The 25,392-nt window shown below is 39.4% G+C and overlaps 1 protein-coding gene across 1 annotated transcript in view; it reads right to left on the bottom strand.

Moving 5' to 3' along the window:
- Positions 1-25,392, bottom strand: part of pitpnm3 (PITPNM family member 3) — a 94,663-nt gene that overhangs the window by 65,425 nt on the left and 3,846 nt on the right. The window contains exons 2-5 of the mRNA XM_062419869.1: positions 18,067-18,208; positions 17,640-17,720; positions 15,209-15,376; positions 14,995-15,090 (exon numbers count right to left, since the gene is read on the bottom strand). Coding sequence (XP_062275853.1) covers positions 14,995-15,090; positions 15,209-15,376; positions 17,640-17,720; positions 18,067-18,208 — 487 coding nt within the window. The remainder of the gene's footprint in view (positions 1-14,994; positions 15,091-15,208; positions 15,377-17,639; positions 17,721-18,066; positions 18,209-25,392) is intronic.

Raw genomic sequence — 25,392 nt, forward strand, 5'->3', positions numbered from 1 at the left:
AAAAAGTTTGGACACCCCTGATTTAGAGGGTAAATGGAACAGGGCCAAAACTGATCCTTGTGGAATGCCACAGGTGACAGAGAGCAATGAAATATAGTCAGGTCTGACTGAAATTTCAAATAGGTTGTTGTTTTATTGTAGTCCTTAACCTCTGTAAGTAACTCCAACAACTTTGATAAGAAAGGGAGGTTGGAAATAGCTGGCGAGAACTTCTTGGTCCATGGTGGGCTTCGTGAGGAGGGGGCGGTTGATAAAATTGAGGGCAGATGGAGTACTATCTGTTTGAAGGGAGAGGTTGACATTTTGGGTGATCATAGGGATGAGAATGCAGATGTATGATTTGAACAGAGCTGTGGGAATGGGGTTAAGGGCACAAGTACAGGGTTTTATCTTACAGGATTTCCTCGATGTGGCTTTGCCTGACGCCAATAAAAAGGAGTAGCAGCAAGCTCCCCGACAGAGGGTCAATGACAGGAGGAAGCAAAGAGTTGGAGCTGGACATCAGAGAGCGGATGTTGTTGACTTTGGCTTTGAAAAATTCAGTAAAGCTGATACATCGCTCTTCTGTAGCCTCAATTGTGGAAGATGATTGTGGCTTCAGGACATGATTTATGGAAGAAAAGTTGCCAGGACTGTTATTAGTGAGATTGGAGTAAAATTTTAAGGAACTCCTTTGATGCTCCAAGAGTGTCTGAAGCGTCATTCCAGGACACACCCAGGTCATGTTATGCATTTTATCACAAAGTTTATGTGTATAATTATGGCCAATATATTTTCACATATGTATAATTTTGCTTTGTATTGTTTTAATTTAAAACTATAACATGCTATCTTTGTTATACTTCTAATCTTTGTCTTTTCCTTGATTCCCTCTTGTTTTATGTTCAAAACTATACTACACAATCTGCACGTGTGGAGCGGACATGTGCGCGCGCGTGTGTGTGCGTGTCAGTGTCTTCTGCGTGGTATATTACATGGAACAGGTGCTGTGCAGCAACAGTTTCATTAAAATCAAACACTTCAGCAGCTGATTTCACTGATCAACACACCTTCAACCAGAGAGAAAGAAGTAATCAGTAGAATCACCCCCTGCAGGGACTGGTTTACAATGAAAAATATCTGAGCTTCAAAAATGTGACATGGTTCAGAACCAGTTTAGCAGATGTTCGGTGTTGACAAGGGGCCTTTTTCTGTACTCCAAAAAAAACAAATAAAAATCCCTAACAGCTTATCATTTGTCTTTCCCAATGCAATATTAAATAAACAGATCACTGTTTAGCTTTTGAAGATCTGAATGATGGACTTTACCACCAGAATGTAAAAACAGCATCATTCTTGCTGCTTAAAAACACTTCTGGATCTCTGCCAAAATGTAATCAACTGTTCTTGGGTCCAAAGTATGTCAGTCCATAACATTTCAGCCACATTCACTCATGACCTTTTGAGATAACTTGTTAAAAATGTACAACAGACAAGCGTCATCATCTTCCAGCTTCAGTGGCAGAAGGAAGAAAATACACAGGAAGGTTGAGTAAAAACACCCTGAACACTATGCTAATACAATTATTTATGAGAAATACAACAAAACATTTTTGAAACCGAGATGTACTTTGTCTTTCATTTACTGTTCTTCAGATCTGTCATACAGACATAAGATTAAAGTGAATGAAGATAGACGAGCGGTGGATTTCTTTAAAGTACAGATATTGATGGATACGCTGTCATTTCACAAAAAGCTCAGAAAAACAAAAAGCAAGGGGAAATATGATGTCTGCCATTGTGAGGACCATTAGTTTTACACATAAAAAAGGTAAAACATTATGTCTATGTTGGTATGTATTTTAGTATAAACCAGTGTGTGTGTGTGTGTGTGTGTGTGTGTGTGTGTGTGTGTGTGTGTGTGTGTGCAGGCATATAAATATGAGTGAGAAAGAGTTCTTAGGTAACCTTCAAAATACACTCATATCTGCTGCAGCCACATCCCATTTGTTTAATTTGTGTTAGAGAGATAAAATGATGTAATCATCCACATGTAAGATACTGCTCACACAGAAAATTAACAAAAATGGAAATTTAAATGTCGGTGGATAAGAAAGTAAAATCTTCATGTCTTCCTTCTTTCCTGTAGACTTTCTTGGTTAAAATATTGATCATATTCAGCTCCAATCATTGATGTAAATATGTAGCTGGCATATTAATGTATGAATGTTACTATTGGACGATTCTGTAAAATCCCAAACTACATTCAGTGCCAACGTTTTTAGCCACGCTAGCAGCATTGAGATGGGAAGCCATTATCTAGACTGAGAATGAAATATATCAACAAATATGAGGACTGATGGATTGGCACAGATATATGTCCAGACATTCATGATTCCCAAATGATAAATCATAATGGCTTTGTTGATCCCTGACTTTACCTCTAGTGCCAGTATAGGGTTCACATGTGTGGTTTTGGGTGAAAAGTCTTACTATTAAATGGACTACCACGAAACTTGGTGAGGAGATTCATGTTCCCAGCAGGTTGGTGATCCCTTAACTAGCTGCATTGTCTAGATTCTTACAAAATAATGACATCCCGATCACTGTCAGCTGCACTTTATGTTGAGTGCTATTAGCAAATGTTAGCATTTGAAAACAAAAATAAAAATTGCAAACATTATACCTGACCATTTAGTTCAAAGCACCACTAAACTGTACTTTAACAACCCCACAGAGCTGCTAGCTTGCTAGTAACCTCCAACACCAATATTTGTCGTGCACACATCAGCCTCTTCTGGGGGAGGGACTTTGGAGGCAGGGCAGGAGTGCAGCGGAGAGGGAGGTGGAGGGATCTGAAAGTTGTACTTCTTCAAATTTGATGGTAAGTCCTCTCTCTCCTCAAAGTTACCAACTGCAGCTTTAAGGTTAGGTAAAGTTAATGGTTACAGAACATAAAAAGGGGGAAAGTTAATTGCACCAAATGCGAAATCCAGTCCCCTGCATTAAAGTCATATACACTGTATGCCCATCTACCACACTGACCTTTACCTACCTGGAGGCCAAAAAAGCCACTTCCTGAAAACACACTGTGCACGCTCTATGGGCCCAATGCACCTATGAATCATGCTCACTGGAGGCTTCTGCCAGCCAAGACAGCAGACTTCCAGTTGAGTCCTCTAGCTAACCTGAATGGAGATAAACCCAATTCAATTTTGTGGCTCCTCTAGACTTTCAAAATGCTATCAGACCAAATGCATGAAATTATGATAAAATTCAGATAGTGAAAGTACTTTCATGCAGGATTTGACGCTCAAAAAATGTATATGCTCATTTACAGACCTCTCTTTGTAAGTTTGTGGAAAAAAGTCTTTTTGGGCTCAATAGCATCATGTGGTATTGTAATTACACGGTTTGGCCGCTATGTCAAATCGGCTTCAGAACCTGGCACTGTTCCTGTCTCCACTTCTCTTCATACATCCATAATATAGGGCACATTACTTCCTGCATTGGCACTGAATACCTAATTAATAGGTATACTAAGTTGGGTAAAATAAGATATATAATGTCATGGTGTAAACATATAATTGTACTATTGTTGTATGATCATTGTAATAGCCTTTAATAAGGAATTTTGTCATTAGATGGCATTACAGAATAGAAAATAATGACCACCTTGTACAAAAGAGACACACAGTCACTGCAGTTTCCATCTGGTCCACAGTGAAATACAGCAACATAATAAGATAGCCGCCTTATAATAAATTGATGTCCTACTTGCATACAAACATGGTTTACCTCCAGTTGCAATTTATTATGGCATTAAACTGTGGAGGCAGTCAACACCACAAATTACCTTTCAGCCTCAGTCTGTCAATTCCCCTCGTTATTTAAATTCATGTCATCAAATAACAAATCTGGATTAACACAGCAAATTTGCCAACCGCTCACATCAATAAACAATGTGAATTGAGTTGGCATTCGCTTGAGGAGCCAGAGGCCACATCCAGTCAAGATAAAAAATGACTTTTCACACCTATGCACAAAACTCATGTAGTCTTAAATGTGTGAGAGGTAAACAGGGGTTGAGTGATGCTGGAGGGGCTATAAGATGGATGTGGGGTGAGGGGAGATACCAGCACACTGCTCAGTGGAAGAGAGGTATGAGTTTTCATTTATATTACTACAGGCAAGTGGAGTGCCACGGGAATTGATCTGATTCTTTATGCAGAGTCAAAAGAGGAATTGAAAGCAATTCGGCATAAATACCCCCCGCAGATGCTGTTGCTCACTGGTGGCAGGAGCAGCCATGAAAGAGCTAAAACCCTTTACTGAAAAAACGATTACACATATCAAGATATATGTTTATGAGATGATACAGCACAGAATACAAAATATTCTGTACTCTAGACTTACAAGAAAGTCTGTTTTTCACTGTGATATACCACAAACAATTCATGAGCAGGATTTAGTCCATTATCAGCACTCAATTATTAAAACCTCCGTTTAATGAAGATTTGCTGTTTTAAAAGGTTTACGTTTTATTAAAACGGAAACAAGCAGGCTACAGAAATTAATCAATATTGTTTCACATCTCACAAAAAACAAAACTGACACGGTTATCCTCAACCCACAACAAAGCCAGATTTTTCTGGATGCACAGTGTTTCATCTTGTTAAACAAATATTTAAAATCCAGTCCTGAATCTCACACAGCTTCATGAGCCAACTGATGAAGATGAGATGTCACAACTGGGGAGTTAAAGTCATAAATATGAACAGAGTATGACATGCACAAATTATTCAGTAAATTTCTTTTTTTGTGGAGTAACAACATCAAAGGAATAAATGTATGGGCCCCTTAACAATACATGGTTTAAAGGATTTTTTTCTGTTGGCTTGTTTAAAGTGAAACGTAGGATGTTTCAGCGTGCTTCGTCTTCTGGCTTCTTCTCTGAGCACAACGCTTCTAACAATTCAATAGATGAAAAGTATCTCCATCGGAGAAAAAAAAAGAATTTCTTTTGTAACCTTTTTCTGAGAAGAGCTTTTTAGATGTTGCTTTTCTTCTTTTAATGTGAGCTTCAAATGTCTTCTTATCTCCTTTCCTTAATTTGAATGGTTGCATTTAAGAGCTTTCATGGCTGGATTGTAGATAAACTGGAGTTTTACCTGCAACTGGTGGAAAGCTTCACTTTGATCCATCAGTGTGTCTCCATGTCAGTGTGACACTCTCTGCTCTAATAGCAGTCTTTGTTGCACTTCTGTTTTCATCATCACTGCAGGCCTACTCACGGGGGCCGTGGCGATGTGACAAACTAACTGTGCGTGTTTCAGTCGGCTTTGCTAGGGGCAGCTGTGTCGATGTCAGAGGAGTTGATCAACGGAGATGACAGCATCAAACAATCCAGACAACAGCTGTGTTGCCTCCACACCGTGTCACACAAACATTGGCTGACACAATAACATCAGCTGACAGAAACCGAACCCTCAACTCTCATGTTGACGGATGTAATATCTGCTGCCCTGTTATACAGCAACCAACTACAAAAAACTGGCATCAAATTCCTGGTCATGTTTTAATCCATGCTAGTGGCATTGCTATAGGGATGATTCCACCACTTTGATTCAGACCACAGAGGATGAATCCTAATAACCTAAGTCATCTCCGGACCTTTTCTCTCTCTTGCAGCAGTTCCAACTCTTTATGGATTTTGTGAAATGTCTCAAAATCTACTTGATGCATTGGCACCACTTTTTGGAGAGACATTCATGTTTTTTGAGACATTTAAATGTAATGTCTCAAAAACTTTCAGATGGATTACCAACATAGGCCCCCCTTCAGACTTGTATATATTGTTATTACAGAGTTTTAATAACTGATGATGCCTCAACCTCTCATGTAGCACCATCATCAGATCAAATGTGTAAAATGACTCCCATTCCCAGCAGCCTCAGTGGTACTTGGTGTTAAGTGTTTATTAACAAATGTGAAAACTAAGTGTTACACTATGTGCTTACAATCAGCAGGTTGGCATTGTTAATGGTACTATGTTAGCATGTTGACAGTATCATTTTTGCTTAAAGCACTACTGTGCCAAAGTAAGTCAAGTCAAGTGAATTTATTTATAGAGCACATTTAAAACAACAGACGGGAACCAAAGTGCTTTACAGAGAGATTAAAATTTGACTGATGTTTACAATCACACAAAATTACAGGATAAAAATATCAACACAGTCACAAATAAGATAAAGTACAGCTGCCAGGCTGCACTTCCTTATCTTGGTAATCTCCTTTACACAGTGTATGATTACAATAATAATTTTTGTGTGTATTTTATTCAAGGAAAGTACTTGTATGGCTGCTTGTGTTTAGACAACGATAAGAACTTCTTCTGTTGAAGAATTTTGTAGAAAAACATGTTCACTGTATAATACTTAAAGTAAGACATAATAGTAATTAAAGCCGCAAGCGGCGATGGCGGGCCCTCGCTCACCCATGCCACCGCGGGGTCTGAGGCATGGCGGGCTGTGGCGTGAAGCAGAAAGTGAGAAAAAACCTGGAAGGAGGCCAAAAATGCAATGTTTCGTTCATCCAGTAGGGGGCAGTCACAGGTAGTTACACATATGGTCTGGTGTGTTCAGGGCGGCCACTCATCAGTCATGTGAAGTTTGGAGTGAATTGGACAAAGCATGAAGGAGTTATGAGAGGTTGATGGTTCATCCACCAGGGGGCAGTAGAGTGTAACAAAACACAAGCGGTTGCGTTCAGGGTGGGACAGTGATTACACATGTGAAGTTTTGTGGAAATCGCACAATGATGATGTAAAATATGGCACTTCCTGTTTCCACTAGGGGGCGACACGAGTGAGATCGCCTATGAGCGAATGGAGACGTTGAGGTCAGCACCCTGGACCTGTGTACCAATTTTCATGATGATACGAGTTCAATAAAGCCATCAAAAAGCCAAACGTATTTTCATGGCGAGGAATTGATGGACGCCGCGTCGCCACACGGATGCCATTACTCGTAGCTTCACAGTCTTCATAATGTAGCTTCACCAACTGGTTCTGAATGAAGTTGATGGGGCAAAGTATGTAATTTTAATGAATCTTAGTTAACTTCCTGTTACCACCGGGGGGCGCTATGAGTTACGTGGGAAGTTAATATATCGGGACGTTCAGGGCGGAGCCATCATCATGTCCAGCAAGTTTGAAGCTGATTGGATGAAGTATGTGGGCGTGAGAGCCACTCGTATGTACATGGCGAGCACGCCAAAGTTAGTTGAGCCCTGGCAGACACGCCCTTTGACCTACGGATGCGCAGAGCACAACTTAAGCTCAACTAGGTCTGGAGATGTTGCGTACCTAATTTGAACTTGATCGGGGGAACGCTGTGGGAGGAGTTAATTTTAGGCGGGAAAAATCAAAACCAAAATGGCCGACTTCCTGTTGGGTTGAGGTCATGAGGTCAAGAGGCTTTTTTGCATATGTGGGTATAATACATATGTGTACCGAATTTTGTGAGCATAGGACAAAGTTAGCAAAATTCCCTATGGGCATTTTTGGACTTTGTAGGGGGCGCTATTCCGCCATTCTGCGTCGACCATGTGCGACCACCCAAAAATATCGAATTTCGGATGAGGCCGGACGTCCGTGCAAAAGTATAAGCATTTTCGCATTTGGGAAAGGGGCGAAATTGGGGCACGAAATGTCGGAAGAAAAATAATAATAATTAATGCCGCAAGTGGCGATGGCGGGCCCTCGCTCACCCATGCCACCGCGGGGCCTGAGGCATGGCGGGGCTGTGGCGTGAAGCAGAAAGTGAGAAAAAACCTGGAAGGAGGCCAAAAATGCAATGTTTCGTTCATCCAGTAGGGGGCAGTCACAGGTAGTTACACATATGGTCTGGTGTGGTCTGGTGTGTTCAGGGCGGCCACTCATCAGTCATGTGAAGTTTGGAGTGAATTGGACAAAGCATGAAGGAGTTATGAGAGGTTGATGGTTCATCCACCAGGGGGCAGTAGAGTGTAACAAAACACAAGCGGTTGCGTTCAGGGTGGGACGGTGATTACACATGTGAAGTTTTGTGGAAATCGCACAATGATGATGTAAAATATGGCACTTCCTGTTTCCACTAGGGGGCGACACGAGTGAGATCGCCTATGAGCGAATGGAGACGTTGAGGTCGGCACCCTGGACCTGTGTACCAATTTTCATGATGATACGAGTTCAATAAAGCCATCAAAAAGCCAAACGTATTTTCATGGCGAGGAATTGATGGTCGCCGCGTCGCCACACGGACGCCATTACTCGTAGCTTCACAGTCTTCATAATGTAGCTTCACCAACTGGTTCTGAATGAAGTTGATGGGGCAAAGTATGTAATTTTAATGAATCTTAGTTAACTTCCTGTTACCACCGGGGGGCGCTATGAGTTACGTGGGAAGTTAATATATCGGGACGTTCAGGGCGGAGCCATCATCATGTCCAGCAAGTTTGAAGCTGATTGGATGAAGTATGTGGGCGTGAGAGCCACTCGTATGTACATGGCGAGCACGCCAAAGTTAGTTGAGCCCTGGCAGACACGCCCTTTGACCTACGGATGCGCAGAGCACAACTTAAGCTCAGCTAGGTCTGGAGATGTTGCGTACCTAATTTGAACTTGATCGGGGGAACGCTGTGGGAGGAGTTAATTTTAGGCGGGAAAAATCAAAACCAAAATGGCCGACTTCCTGTTGGGTTGAGGTCATGAGGTCAAGAGGCTTTTTTGCATATGTGGGTATAATACATATGTGTACCGAATTTTGTGAGCATAGGACAAAGTTAGCAAAATTCCCTATGGGCATTTTTGGACTTTGTAGGGGGCGCTATTCCGCCATTCTGCGTCGACCATGTGCGACCACCCAAAAATATCGAATTTCGGATGAGGCCGGACGTCCGTGCAAAAGTATAAGCATTTTCGCATTTGGGAAAGGGGCGAAATTGGGGCACGAAATGTCGGAAGAATAATAATAATAATAATAATAAACATTACAATTTCAATAGGGCTTTCGCCAGGCGACTTGCAGTCGCCGCTCGGGCCCTAATAATAAACATTACAATTTCAATATAGCATTTTTCCCCGGGGGTCTTCCATACCACATGATTACTTGATTACTTGATTACTTTGGGGTCACTTGCACTTTGGGGTCACTTGCACGTTGGGGCATGAACAAATTTCAATAGGGCTTTCGCCAGGCGACTTGCAGTCGCCGCTCGGGCCCTAATAATAATAATAATAATAAACATTACAATTTCAATAGGGCTTTCGCCAGGCGACTTGCAGTCCCCGCTCGGGCCCTAATAAACTGATACTTTATTGGTGCAAAAAGTGGATTTATGTTTAGGATTTATTTTCCTGCTGTATTGCTCTAAATGGGAATCATGTATGAAAAAGGCTAAGACTGAATAAACTTATAAACAGCACTTTAACCTCCTGGTAATTGTTACATCTCAAAGTCAATCTGCTGTATTACAGAGCGCAAACATCAGAAATGTCAAAAAAACTTGTGTCCTGCACTTGTGGGTGCATTTCCATCTTTTGATCAGGAAGCTTTGTTCTTGGAATGCATACGGAATGTTTAGCTCGCTTTGCCTTTGATCAGTTTGTAGCAGCTGCTGGCTGCTGCTGGCATTGAATTGTCTCAAAAAAGTGACATAAAGAGGATCACAATGTAGCCAACTCTAAACATTCAAACATTCAAATTTTGTTTGCAGGAAAGGCCCCTTGAGATGCATCATCCTGTTTCACGTTGATAAAACATTACATTTCACAAAACACTCTACAAAGGGACGTGTCATGGGCAAGACAAATGAGAATCATAAAAACACACATACACACACACACAGAGTTATAAAGACAACAGCAACAATAACAGTTGGGACTTGTCTTTTTAGCAGCAAACAGAGCACATATCTGACAGACTTCATACATTTTCCTCTATTCTTAGTCCACAGGGTTACAGAGTGGATGAAGATATTCATCACAACCACATGAATAAAAAACTCCCCCAAGCTTATTGTGACGGTTTGAGTGGCCTATAGTGGGGCACACCCATCCTGAATCATTCTTTCATTCTTCAAATCTAATCCTTCCAATTTCACTCTTTGCTTTTTAATATAAAAAAATGAAATTACTTTTAGCTAAAGGAAACATCTATCCAGTCTGCCTTATAGAAATATAAACCTTCACACCAGTTACCAAGCTTACCAGCCAAGGCGGAGAGTCCCAGTCATGCAGTTAGCTACTGTAGAGGACCATAATTTCAACAACCTTTTAGGACCTTGTTCTGGATTCCTTTTAAGGGAGGCATCTGTCATACTGAGTATATGTTTATGTTTGGATTAACTTGCTCTGTTGCTTTTTCTGCAGCACACAGCTCTACTTTCCCTCTGAGCCCAGACACTGGAGTCCAGTAGCAACAAAAAAGAAAATAAACTATTAAAACATCTCTTTTCTTTGTAGTTTTCTTTACTACATTAAACTGTCTTTGCTGCATCTTCCCATGTTGCTCATTCTTAAGAAGCTTCTTTGGTGATTAAAACAGCCATGCTTTCATGCAATTTGAAAGGTTAATCTGAGATTTTTCACAAATTAATACCTAAAAAAAACTGCCCAACGAAAGTCCTTCCAATATTATTCATCAGTGAGAGATGGCAAAATGAGATGTGATATGTTTGGTCTCCAGAGAGCAAGCCAGCAAGTAATGAACCAATTAGAGTTGAAAAAATACCCGGCCTGAAATGAAATATGGGAACAAAAAAGTGTGTGTACTTTCACCACAACCATCTAGACTTTTTAGCTTCGCTGCAGTGTGGAGGGGCAGAGGCATTTGTTCACCATAACAGATGGATGTGGAAACTTCAAAATGATTTATTCTAGTCAAAACTCTGCCAGACTGACTCCAGAAATACAATAACAACACACTGACAATAACAACACATTTGATTAATTAATTCAGTGTGAAGGCTTTGTTCCCAAACCATTTATATGTTCCAAGGCTGCAATCTAACAGCCCCTCGAAAAAAATTGAATGGTTAATCTCAAGTTTTTTATCCTTAATATATAGACAGCATGGCTTTTATGGTAATGTACATCTAGGTTCTGGTGAACCCCTGACCCTTCTGCTAGCGCCACAAGCAACAGCTTTGTGGTTCACAGTGAAATATCTTGACAACTATTGGATGAATTACTGTAAAATTTGTTACAGATATTCAGGCTCCAGAGAAGACACATTTTGGCGATCCTCTGACCTTTTCCTTAGTGCCACAGGCAGATCAGAGTTTTCATTTATTCAGTAAATAAATCTATTGCGTGAATTGGCAGAAAATTTGGTAAAGACATTCATGATTCCCAGAGGATGTATACTACAGACTTTGATGACCCCCTGTCTTTTCCTCCTGTGCCATCAGGAGGTTAACATTTTTGATTTTGAGTGAAATATTGTGTGCTGCCATCTATTGAATGGGTTGACATGAAATTTCCTACATATATACAGATAAGGTCCCTAGAAGATGAATTCTAAAAACTTTGGTGGTCTTAACTTTTTATCTGGTGCCATCATCAAACAAAAAATAATATTCCCCCCATCCTCAGATGTAAACTAAGATGGTAAACATCAGCATAAAACCTCCTTTCATTTGACACATAACTAACCATTGCTCAGTCTCTTTACATGCTATTTAATTAAAAGAGATAAAAGCCATCTCTGTGTGTCTTCCAGTCAGTAAAGAAATTTCATAGGTGAGTGTAAAATCTGGCACTGCAGACAGAGTGAGGATGATGAGGTACATCTGTTGACATACAACACATCCGCGTGTTATCTATTGCTTGTCACTGATAGGTGCGTTAACACCAGTGGGTAATGCATTTCAAGCAAAGCACAGCTCTTCTCTGTGACACTGTGATAAGGATAAATATTTTAGATATTCTGGGACTGTGTGCAGCAAACAGAATATGCAAAAGAAGGGGGAATAGGGAAAATCAGAATTAAGGGACAGGGGAGGGAGAAACTGACAGATTGAGGCAGGACGAGTCAAAGGAGAATGAGATCAACAAAAGTGAGAGTGAATGACAGATGGGAATGAAAAACACAATCACATTTTTATATACAAAAGCATGTGACTTTATACCACGGCACTGAAAATTTCCTCCAAGGACAGAAGTGGAAATGGAGCAGAGCACATTCCAGAAAGCTCTAATCTATTACCCACTGAGCCTCGTTTTCAGCATATTTTTGAATTATATGGGGGAATGTTGGACACCAGAAACACCCAACACACTTCTGGCTATTGAGTTACTTAATATAAAATAAGAAAGTGTCATAATAATAACACATAATTGATTAGAATCTCTAGCATCAGTCTCTTGGGGGATAAGCACTTGGAGAGGAAAAATTGGTGGGATAAGTATTCCACTTGTTCGCTTATGAACTCCCTCTGGGACTGTGAAAAGGCTAGCAGTTGAACATGTTCTCAAGTGTATCTATTTCTGGTCACTCTGACGTCTTGAATAGATTTACAAGAATCTTCAGCAGTAAAGTGGACTGTGAAATCGGTTAAAAACGCTTAAGAATGATACAAAATAAACACATGATCCATTTGTAACTCATTCTCCCTGGTTTGTCCTGCAACCAGACTGTGAAGATAGACTTCACCCAAAGCAGTCACAGTCAGTGTCGGGGTTGTTCCTCAAAAGAAAAAAGTATTGCATTACATTTCATTACTAACATTAAACCCTACATATGTATGACAACATATCAGCTAACATCTCTATCCCAATAAGGAGGACATACACAAGATCTTTCTTTTATGCCATTTTAAAGAGTTATACCTCAAAACCGACAGCAAAGAGGGTGAAAACCAGCCCAAAGAGCACTTCACAGAAAAAAAATATGGTGACAGCAAGGCTCAATTCCATCTCCGAATACCACTGGGCCCTTGGCCTTTAAAGTAGATTAAACAAGGTGGCACTGGCAGCAGGCTGTAACTACCTCAAAATGAATGGCCATCTTAACATCGCCTAGTACAAACTTTAATTGCCTCCAAATAATACATCAATAAATAAAATAATATAAGAGACAGGCCTTCTCAACACCATTACATGGTAACAGACTTAAACGAGAAAAACACATTTAAATGGTATATGAACTACATTTAACAGGCTAAACACACTCAAACAAACACACTAACCGAACTATGGCTTTATAGCAGACTAGTCCAGCTTATATGATGTGTTTATCAGTAAAGCAATGGTTATGACTCATGAAGAGAAGCGGCACGAGATTGGGCATAAGACTGCCTCCAAGAGCGTCTCCATGGGAGCACCAGACGGCGTCACTGTGTTGAATTTCATGCATATCATGCACATTTTTATTGTAGGGAAACAGTTCAAGATCTCCATCACTGACCCAACTTCAAATATTCAATGACTTATTAAATAAATTATGTGATACAAATAACAACATAATTGTTTCATTAGTAACTGCGATGTGATTTCAGTTTTCCCCCCCACACCACCACCACCACTGGACATAATCACAGATGCACATAAACCCTCCACCCCACCCCTCAACACCAGAACACACTATAGACTATAATCCTCCAGATCTTGTGAATCATTCATCACAGTTATCCTGAATTTTCCCAGCATCAATAAATAAGAGATGTCTTCCACTGCAGGAACTTAACAACCCATAACCTGAACTTGTATTAACTTGTATAAACTACTGTGAGATTTTGGTGCAAGGCTCTTCCTAAAAACTGGGACATTTCTAATATTAACTATTAAAGAGGCAGAAGAGTAGCCAGGCATATTATGTGCTGTTTGGTACACGAGTGAAGTAAGTAACATAAAGAGTGTTGCTGATATTGTTATTGATTTTCTTTTGTGTTTAGCACCAAGTTTAGGCACACAACAGCATGGTACGGTTTAGAAAGAGATTGTTTGGGATAATGCACTGCACACCCATGGTCATTCCACAAAGTTGTTTTCACTTAAGGTGAAAAGAACCACATAATCCTGGCATACAGGATGTGCACCTAACTTCAGCCTGAGCAGAAGTCTAATTACCCAGAATAAGTGAAAACACCTGTGTGGGTGTATAAGGCCTTTAAAATAACTGCTTTGTTAAGGTAAGGGAACCATCGTGGAACACTAGAAGTCTCTGTCAGGTAAACATGAACACAGGATCAATGCTGTTGTCTTTCTTGGGAGTTTAGTCTGACATTTACAAGCGTCAATATACAAGTTTATGCACCAACAGAGAGTTCAGGACACTACTGGGGACAGCAAAAGCCTTTCAGTGTCTAGCACGTCACATAATTTGAGGTTTTTCGGTTTGTTCAATAGCACACGTTGTGATTTTTTTCTATAATGACATACATATGGTTATCATTAGTCATTATGAACAATTTATCAATTAATTTAGCAGATGCTTTTATCAAAAGCGATGTATATCTGACAATTAATACAATGTAAGCAAGGATCTAGCCAGGAGAGAACAACACAATTAAGTCAAGTCCGATAGAGGCACAGAGGAACAGAGGCAATGTATAGATTGGATGCATAGGATGCATAGCAGCAGATTTTTTTTTTCTCTAACATTGAGAGGGACTCTGCGGATGACAGTGGAAGTAATTGTGTTTGTTTGTCTTTGACTCGTCTTTGTTGTACCTCGTACCTGAAGTACCTGGATCTTGCATTAGATATCACCTGCTGAGCAGTACTGAAATTTGGTTCAGTGGCAACTGAAGCAGAACCCATCACAATGACTTCAAATTATGTTGTGTTTCATTTTAGTTCCTGGAGTGGAAAATGGCTATAAGGTGGTCAGAAGCATGCTTGATGGAAAAGGAACCCTTTCAGAATGCTGATACAAAAGTTTACGTAACACTCTCAGATTATTACTTTTGAAGAGACAGAAAAGTTATAAGGGGAAGAAATGAGGCAAAGGGTAAATAAAATATAATACTAACCTCTGGCATCAAAAAACTCCTCATCAGAGCTGTCAACAGATTCTTGAGCGATATTTTGCAGACACCAATGAGAGGCGCTGTGCTTTCGTGATGAACCTGACAAAGAAAAGAAAAAAAGAAAAACATTTCAGGCTGGAAGAATGACGGGCATGGCCATGTCATTAATAACAGAGCTGAAAGATGGATAAGTCAAGCATATATTTCTTTTTCTGACTTTTTGCTTGATGGTACCAGAAATTCTGAACGAAAAGCAAAGTGTGGATGCCCCAGGTGGGGATAGGTGGCCTTTCGAGTATCACAGCAGGTGAAAAGACCCTAATGGACTTTCTTTTGAGTGGTGTCACAACACTCAAGTGTCTCAGCACGGAAGCCAGGCCGAGTTCTGATACAACAGTGGGGATGAAAAGGAATTAAGAGCAGCTTTTCATTTGTTGACAATATTGACTCTCTCAAGTACCCAGCTATAAAACCACTGCAAACAACAAATGATTCCTTAAAATCACACCCAGATAGTGCACGGACAGAAATTGACAAGACACAAAACCTATTCTGCTAAGCAGAACATGCACCAATGTAACAAAGTTTAGATTAATTATGACTTGCAGGCCCTTATTTCAAGTGCAAATTCAGCTGTGCCAAAGTTCAAATGAAGTTCTTTTAATGTCATTAAATGATTTCCTGAGGTCTTCTTTCACTTTGGGATAACGACTTTACAAGTAAATTCTCCTGTCAGCACTCCTGCACTCAGATGATATAGCTATAATGAACCATGTTTCCCTGCTGGCGCTCGGACAGATTTTGAAGCTTCATTTTCCCATAGTCTGGATCCCTCCAAGCACAGATACAGTATGGCCGTGACCAATGTCAATTACTGCAATGATATTCACACAAGACCAAGAAATATATAAGTAATATGTAAAATGTTTTTCTTTTAAAGTATATTATGCCTATTATTATGAAAATGAGTGATCCGTCTACCTTATCCTTATACACCTGTGTGTTTACTATGATGAGGCAGCATGCTTAATATATATTCAATGTATATAATGTTCTACTGTTGGGGTATTGAACCGTTTTCACCCCTTTTTTGCTATTCACACAATATATCACATGCTTTCACCTCAAGTCCTTTGCTCCTCATTTCCTCCTCCTTTAAAACAGAGGAGCAGGCTGGGAAACCCAAGGAGGCTTTGCATTAAATGTGTGTGCAGTTGTATTCTCCCAAACATGCCACTTCAAAATTAGTACTCATCCATTGCAACTAACAACAAACAAGAGTGTTACTTCTGTTATTTTATTTAACTAAACATTGTGCACACTTTAGTATCTTCCAATATGACAGAAAAACATTCTGTATATAGCTTCCATGTCATTTTAGATTACGGTCAGGGAACCATGAATAATCTTAAAAGAGTCGTGACATTGTTTTTAAGGCTGCTATGTTGTCAAGAAAAACATTTCAATTTTACAGTATCCCTGTCCACACTCTCCATGCAGATTTGGTCATACAGATACTGCAACTGTACAGCTTTTGACAAGGCTGTCACTAGTCATCACTTCCTGTTACCATACTGTACCACACTACACTAGCTACTTTAACCAACATATTAGCGGGCTGCAGTTTATGTGTAACAAGCTTGTTTACTAGCCCGTAGCACTATACTGCAGTACAATAATAAAACTATGTTAGGCTATACTGAAGATAAACTGTGAGCCTATCTGATGAGGAAAAATTATGCCATGCTGAATATAAATAGTCAACATGCCTTCCAGATCAAGGATAAGCTGAAGCTCCCTCCTCAACATTTTATTCAGCAGCAGCTCTGCCAGTCAGTAGATTGTTCTCCAGGGTATCCACTATCCAGGATCCAGACTTCCAGCTTCGTGAACCTCTAGCCTATAACCCAGTCCTGTCAGCCTCCACTGGAAGATTGAGTGAAGAGGCTCAGGCGAGGATTAGTTTGGCACATGTGTGAGCATTTATTGCGCATCAACATACAGAACAGAAGCAGCAGCCTGAGCAGCATTTTTCCTGCACCTTATACATTCAGCACTTATAAAACCTCCCTGAGTACTCATTTGTGCCAATGTAACTATCAGTGAGGGAGCTCAACCTACACACAGTTTTGCTAATTCATACAATTCTGTGTTTGCCATTAAATAGGCAATTACTGAGCATGCAGTCAAGATGATTACTGTTTTCAGGAAAATACCTCTTCATCAACAAGATGAAACCAGTTGCTTATAAGTACACCTGAAATGGACAAACAATGGACAGCTGACACGTCTGCTTCTGGCCCTTGCCCAACTGCTCATTTATGTTTCATGCTTTGTGTCAGACTGACTTCCCCACACAAGCACAGACATATTACACACACAGCATGAAATACATAATGAAATGAAGTCTGCATCACAACACTTTATGGTCATTTTCTTTACTGACAAACCCCTCACACTGAGAGGGATTGCATTTGGTTATCTGCCTCCAAAATATATGTTGATGAATTTTAGCTACATTTTTATCATTTTAATAAAACCATAAGATACTGAGGATTAAAATGTTTGTTTCATTGAGTAAACAAAATACAAAGGTTTGGTATCTTATACTTTGATATGTTGCTTTCTTCAATTCTTGGCTACTTGACCATCTGAGTATTTGGGAGAGCCATCCTGAGGAGGTATGTGGACAAGCAGAGGTGTGCTGTGTGGCACAGTGTTGGGAGCTTCTGCAGAAAGAGAACGTTCATGCAGAGTGGGAAGAGGAGCTGATGAGGTGCACAGCATGAGCATAGGAAGAAATACTCTGAAAAAAAACCCCACCACCCATTCAGGCATCCCAAGCCAGCTGCTATCCTAAGCTTACGCCTCTTGCAATCATGGGATCTGATTTATTGAGTGCACTAGAGACACTTCCACAGTCACCTTTGGAGGCCTTTTAAGCGATCTTAAAGTACTGATTTTATTTAACGTGACTACTGCTGGCACAGACACTAATGTAAATTCTGTGGATGTTACTGCATTCAGTTTACTGCTGGGCCTGTGTATGCACTTTGAATGTCTTATAAGGCTTACCCAAATGCTTGTGTGGCCTCAGACTCACACGGTCACACCTATCTTCAAGCGATGCCTTCCCCACCAGGTAATGGAAATGATTGGTGTAGTTCCCTGCAGGGTATTTATTGTACACTGTATCCCCACAGATACAGAGTGAATGCTTGAAAGAGCCACAGATTATGATCACACAACCAGCAGGACTGCAAAATGTAACCAGGCTATTCGACTTGTACCCAGAAGCCAAAGAAAGGTGTGCTGACTCTATGTCAGCAGATCATTTTTTATAAGGATATCCCTCCTCTTCACATTTACCAGTCAATTGTTACAAGCAGGTACTGTATGACTACTGAGGCAGGGAGGAAAATGTTCCATGATGAGGATATCTCACTGTGAGAATAAGGCTTATAGTTGTAACCTCGATTTCACTAAACTGTACATTGGAAATCAGTATTGGTATAATGAGATCGTAGTTCCAAATTGATGTGATTAGCTTAGCATTGTAGATGGTGTACTAATTAACACCATTTACAAAATGAAGGTTGCTCTGTATTACTTCAGCATGAATGGCTGTGAAGAGGGAGTCGTTTTAAACAGAACAAAACAATGTGTGAATGAGCATTTTAAATATGTCCATTTAAAAACATGTGCATGGAATTGTAGGATATAACCCATTATCCGAGGGAAAGGGAAAGTTCAATTAAGTTTTTCCAGTGCTATATGTGCAGCCTAACGCCACATTCAGATTCCCATATAAAAAACTTGTCAGCATTCATGTCATCAAACACTATATATAGTTGCACAGCTGCAGAATTGGTTGTGTGAGAGTTAAAACAAACTATTAACTGATTGGGTGTTTGTGGATGAATGGTTCAGATATAACCACACTAACCCTTGTTCATCTCCAGCTGGGGACCTACATGTCCTCTCTCAAAGTTTTCTGCCTATCTATGCTATCAATTCTACGGTAAAGGATAAAAGAATACTGTGCATTTGGATTTTAGCACTGTATCCATTAAGACACATGGTGAACTGGAACTTGATCTGGAAAGATCGCAGTTGTGACTACAACTTGGATGTTGAGGTGAATGGTATTTACAAGTTGGAAACTGGATACTTCAGTAGCTCCCAGGACATGAACACAGAACATCAACTGAACAGACATGTTTAGAGTATGTGACAGGCTCAAAAGGTAAATGAATAAATCCTGCTCAGGTGTCATGCCTCTTCAATCAATGTAGTGTCCCTTGGTATTTTTCATTTACATATGTAAGCTAATATAAGTTTAGCAAAGCTATTGTCAAGGTGAATATCAATCTGAATTTAACCAGATGTACCTGACCCTCTAACTAATTATGCTTAAGTGCCAAAGTGTTTTAACAGCATTGCCCACAAAAGTACGTTGGGTATTCATCAGTTACATCAGATCAATTTGCTTCCGTCTGCAAAATGAAAGCATGCAAAACCCAAACAGCTTGTCTTTTGAACACCAGTGTCCAATTTATGGGAACTAACAAGGGGGGAGCAGAGAGACAGGGAGAAGCCCAGCTCTTCACTGGGCCCGGTTCAAAGAGAACCTGTGTGTGACTATCTAAAAAGCTTTACTTCAGAGCAAGACAACACAAGGTTGTTCATGATTCTTCTTGTCCTTCTTTGATCTCTTTTTTTCCATTATCCACTGCCAGCAGCATTTACACAGAGGCCTGCAGCCGGTTGAAATGGTGGGCTAACAGCATCCATTATTGGAGCAGCTCCACTGCAATCACAGATTATACCCCCTCGCCACTTGCATGCACAAATGACTCTCAAGCTTTGCCATGTACACACCGCTTCAGTGCTACATATTGTATGTGTCAATAGGAGATGCTGACATTTTTATTTATCAGGACACTTCTAGTGTTTTGACTTTTAATGTAAAAGTGGTATGAATGGCTGCTATTATGACTAGTTCTTGAAAATGCTCGATTAGTCAAAAAGGTGCCTTTCTTTTTTTACTTAAATGGTGTTCTAGTCAATATTTTTATGTAAACAATTGATCAAAATAACCACAGTTCAATGGGTGAAATTGGTCAGTCATAGTGTGAAATGCCCAGAGAATTACACCGATCAGCCATAACAACCATTAAACCACCGGCCTAATATTATGTAGATCCCCCTATTGCCACCAAAACAGCTCTGATCCATCGATGCATAGACTCCACATGACTTCTAAGGGAGTCCTCTGGTATCAGGCACCAGGATGTGTGCAGCAGGTTCTGAAAGTCCTGCAAGTTGTGATCTGACTTGTTTTTTCAGCACATTCTTTAGATGCTTGATCTGATTGAGATCTGGAGAATTTATCTGGGCAACTCTGTCATGTTCCTCAAACCATTCCTCAACATTTTTTTCAGTTTGGCAGGGTGCATTATCCTGCTGAAAGAGGTCAATGCCATCAGGTAATATCGTTGCCATAAAGGGGTGTACTTGCTCTGCAACAATGTTTACATAGGTGGTACATGTCAAAGTAACATCCACATGAATGCCAGAGCCCAAGGTTTCCCAGCAGAACATTGCTCAGAGCATCACACTGCAGCAGCTTGCCTTCTTCACATAGTGCATCCTGGTGCTATTTGTTCCCCAACGACACACACGCACCTGCCATACACATAATGTAAAAAAATGTGATTCATCAGACCAGACCACCTTCTTCCATTGCTCCATTGTTCAGTTCTGATGCTCATGTGCCCATAGTAGGCATTTTTGGCCATGAACAGGGGTCAGCGTGGGCACTCTGACTGGTCTATGGCTGAGACAGCTGAATACAGGGCAAGCTGTGATGCACTGTGTGTTCTGATGCCTGTCAATCATAGCCAGCATTAACTTTTTCAGCGGTTTGTGCTACAGTAGCTCTTCTATTGAGGGTGCTACCCTCCACTTCCGAAGTGCATCAATGAGCCTTGGGCACCAATCAACCTGTCACAGGTTCACCAGTTGTCCTACCTTGGACCATTTTCGGTAGGTACCAACCTCTGCATACTGGGAACACACAACGAGACCTGCCTTTCAGATGCTCTGACCCAGTTGTAAAATATTTCTGTTCAAATCCTGTGCTTGCATATTTTTTTGAGCTCTTGATATTTTTTATAGCATCAAAAACCTTGAATTCCTGTGTTATAGGAATTGTAAGAAATAAAGGATAAACATGTTTTCAGTAAGTTTCTTAAAATTGAGGGCATTTGAAATGGGAATTGTGTCTCCAGTAATGTCCTGGATATTGAAAATAAGTGTCACACTTTGACAAAAAACCTTTGGTATATGGAGGAATAAGTAGTATCGTAAATGGCCCTCTCAAACTGCAGTGGGCGTATCTAAATGTGTTTTCACATAAAATGATGGATGTGTTTATACACATACAATGTATATCTACATATACATTTTACCATGTGCATGTTAGAAAGCCCTGATAGTAAAGGCTTGCATTAATGAGCTATAGTGCAATGCATGCAGACAACATGAATTTCTTTACTCCTTCTTCCTGATGTTGCTCCATGTCTGCTGAATATATAATTGGCAACTGTTTGTGCGTAATATATCATAAATGGATAATCAGTTAAAGTTGATGACTTAATACAATACATGTTTTAAGGAAATATGCTGACAAGACAATTACAACCTTCTGTTACAGGCAATAGAAACAAGCTTGGTGGATTATAAGACCTCATGAATACGTAAAAGATCATATACAAAAAATAACTTAACAAGACAGTTTTACTTGTGTTCTGTTTAGCAGCTGAGCCACTGGAACAGAGAAAGTAAGTTGTACTTCAACGAGTTGAAGAGACTCCTTGGTCTAGTATTCCTCTCTAAGCAGCTTACAAAGACAGAAAATTATTGTACCTAAGCCTGTCGCAAAGGCAAAGCCATTGGACTCCATATTTCGCCTTCCAATTGACTCTCCGCCAAACGAGGCCACCTGGTTTGCTTTAAGGGGCATTTTGTCTGGGAGTGTGAATGACTCGGAGAGGCTTTAGGTGGGTTTTATTGAGCAAAGGGAGGGAGGCAAATGCATCTTACGATTTGTTGAGAAGCATCGTATCTGGTTTTTGTTCTAAAGCAATGCAGATAGGTTAAAAACTAAATTTCTCTGAGCAATCCAGTTACTGTCAAAACACCTAAAGACAGTATTCTATCATATCCTCTATTTTTAACAATGAAGGTCTTGAAAATAAAAGGGCTCTCCAAGATTTGACATTCTTCCAAAAGATTAATATGGAGAAATAGTAAGGAGACAAATCCATACAAAGGACTGGAATGGAAATGAATAAAATTAAGTCAATATCCGACTGTAGCTGTGGTGATAATTTGCTTTGTCATATTTATCAAACTGCAGATGTGTCCAGTCTGTATTTAGAGAACGAAAAGCAAGATTTGAGCAATCTTTTTTTTCTTTTGGTAAGTGAATGTTAAGAGAATAATGAGTGAAGGAAAAACATCTTTCATCCTGTATGACTCATATGTTATCTGATATTCACACTCAGGTGATTTTTCCTGAAGCATACCCTATAATTCATTCATCTATATAGTATTTTCCATTGATTCTTGCTGTAATGTGCACACTAGATACATGATTACATGATTCATGAGAAATCCAATAGAGACATGTTGACCTGTAAGACTATAATATAAAGGGAACATGTTTTTTGGAAGGCAGCTGTTGAAGACGCTCTGAAATTTTAAATTCAGGATGGTAACTATGGTACAGAAATAAGAAATAGCTGAAGTGTAGCTCCTGAAAGATTTATAATTGAACTCATTCATCTTTCTATCTTCCCTATCAAATACACATATATATATATATATATATATATATATATATATATATATATATATATATATATATATATATGTGCCTTGACTACTCTGCCTAAAATCATAGTAAGAAGATAACATCTAACCTTGGACTGCACAACTGCCTCTCAGTTGGAAATGTATCTCAACATAGCTTTTCTATTATGTTTCAAGTATTTGCTAAATTGTTCAGTGTTACATGTATATTTAAAAGCCTGTTCAATGTTTAAAAAGGTTATTTAAAGGGCAAAAAAAAGGAAAATCTCAAAGGCAAATTATCTGAGAATTGGAGCTCTGATACCTCCAGTGGAGCAAAGTAGATATCATTTGTAACAATCACACATTGCAATGGTTTAAGAGTATTTAAGATAAGGCAAGGCAGCTTATTTATATAGCGCATTTCATACCCAAGGGCAACTCAATGTGCTTTACATAAAAACAAACATTCAACAGTAAGAATTGGAAGCATAAAAACATACAATAAAAAAACCCCAATTATAATAAAAAAATAAAACAAAGTACAGAAAAATAGAAAGAGAGAAAGAAAATAAAAAGCTACACTAAAATAGAGCATGAAATATGATAGTGCAGCATAAAATAATGATTTGCATGCAAATCATTAATAGGACATACAGTGCAAATACATGATTAAAATGTCAAGTGCTTTAAAAGAGCTCAATCATAAGCACATGAAAAGAAACATTTTTAAACCGGATTAAAGATGTTCACATTTGGGGCTGATTTCAGTTCTGTAGTTTGCTCCAATTGTGTGCAGCATAACTAAAAGCTGCTTCACCATGTTTAGTTTGAACTCTGGGCTCCACTTTCTTACCTGAGTCATTAGATCTCAGAGCCCTACAGGGTTTGTATTCTATTAACATGTCATTCATGTATTCTAGACCTAAACCATTCAATGATTTTTAGAGAAATAGCAGAACTTTAAAATGTATTCTATAGCTGACTCTGAGCCAGTGTAAAGACTTTAGAACTGGAGTAATGTGCTCTGATCTCTTTGTTCTGGTTAAAACTCGAGCTGCAGCGTTCTGAATGAGCTGCAGCTGTTTAAGTCCAGTCAGAAGACTGTAATTGAGTTTACTGTAGATGAAAGCATGAATCAGCTTCTCCTGGTCTGTTTGGGACATAAAACCCTTCAGTCTGGATATGTTCTTAAGCTGATAGAAGGCTGTTTTGGTGATCGATTTGATATGACTGCTGAATGTCAGATCTGAGTCTATCAGCACGCCAAGGTTTCAGACTTGGTCTTTAGTTTTTAGAGACAGTGACTCAAGGTGTTTACTGCCTGTTCTCTTTATTGCCAAAAACAATTTTTGTTCAATCAGTTTTGTCCTGATTTAATTGAAGGAAATTTTTGACTTGCTCTAAACAGTGACATAAATAGGTCTGTAGTTGGTTAACATGGAAGCATCCAGCGTTCTCTTTTTTAAGAGTGGCTTAATGGCAGTACTTTTAGGTGTTTAGGAAACGTGCCTGATTGAAGTCAGATGGGATTGGAGCCTGATGGTTTAAGATGCTGAACTGTTTCCTCTATAATTTTTTGGTCAACTGTATTAAATTGTAACATCGCAGTTGAGTTATTCCTGGGTGGTTTTAGGGATTGCATCATGTTATTGTTTTGATGATTTGTGTTCATATTTAACCTTATGGATGGGATTTTTTCACAAAAAAAGCAAGCAAATTCATTGCATTTTTTCTGTGGAAAGGAGTTCTGGACCTATCTGTTCAGGGGGATTTGTAAGTTTATCAACCATAGCAAAAAGAGTATTGTTGATGTTTTTATTAATAATTTTAGAAAAGTTTCGCTGTGTAGCCTTGAATAACTCATAGTTAAAATTACAAAGACTTTGTAGAGGTCATGGTGAATTTAGTCTGTTCACACAAAAATGTGTCTTGCGTCCACAAGACGATCATTGGAAATAATGCAATGCAATGAAATAATGCAGCTTAAAAGAACGGTAATCAAAATGACATATACAATATATAAGCAACATCTGAGAAAACACTGAGTCCTTCGCCTGTGTTTCATTAACTTGCAAAGTTTTTTGATAGGCTGCTGGTTCACTTGTGGGTCTATTGTATGCACGGTGTGATGATTTGGGGGTTCATCACTCAGCCAGCTTTAACTTCATCTGAAGTCATCTTGCAGGTGACCTTCACACATAGGCATCATTTCAGACAAATCTCACAGGATGTATGCATAACCATTGTCTTCAATATTGTATCTCAGAGCAGCATAAATGGAGTGAAATGTGTGGTAATTCCCAAAACAAGATGTATTATACACCCACTGAAGTACATCTGCCTAAAAAATGTACTGAAGCACAGTAGTGTTAGAAAAAGGGCCTAGTTTGTTTTATTCAATACATCAGCTCAACAAATAGTTTTTGCATCTTAAGACATCATGCATTATCATGCACTATTCTTCCAAATGTTTACACTCCATATATTTCATAAGGTGGGTTTGAGTTCTATGGAAATGATCAGTGATTTCCTTTTAATAAT

The sequence above is a fragment of the Scomber scombrus genome, chromosome 5 (assembly GCF_963691925.1).
Source record: "Scomber scombrus chromosome 5, fScoSco1.1, whole genome shotgun sequence".
NCBI classification, from domain to species: Eukaryota; Metazoa; Chordata; class Actinopteri; order Scombriformes; family Scombridae; genus Scomber; species Scomber scombrus.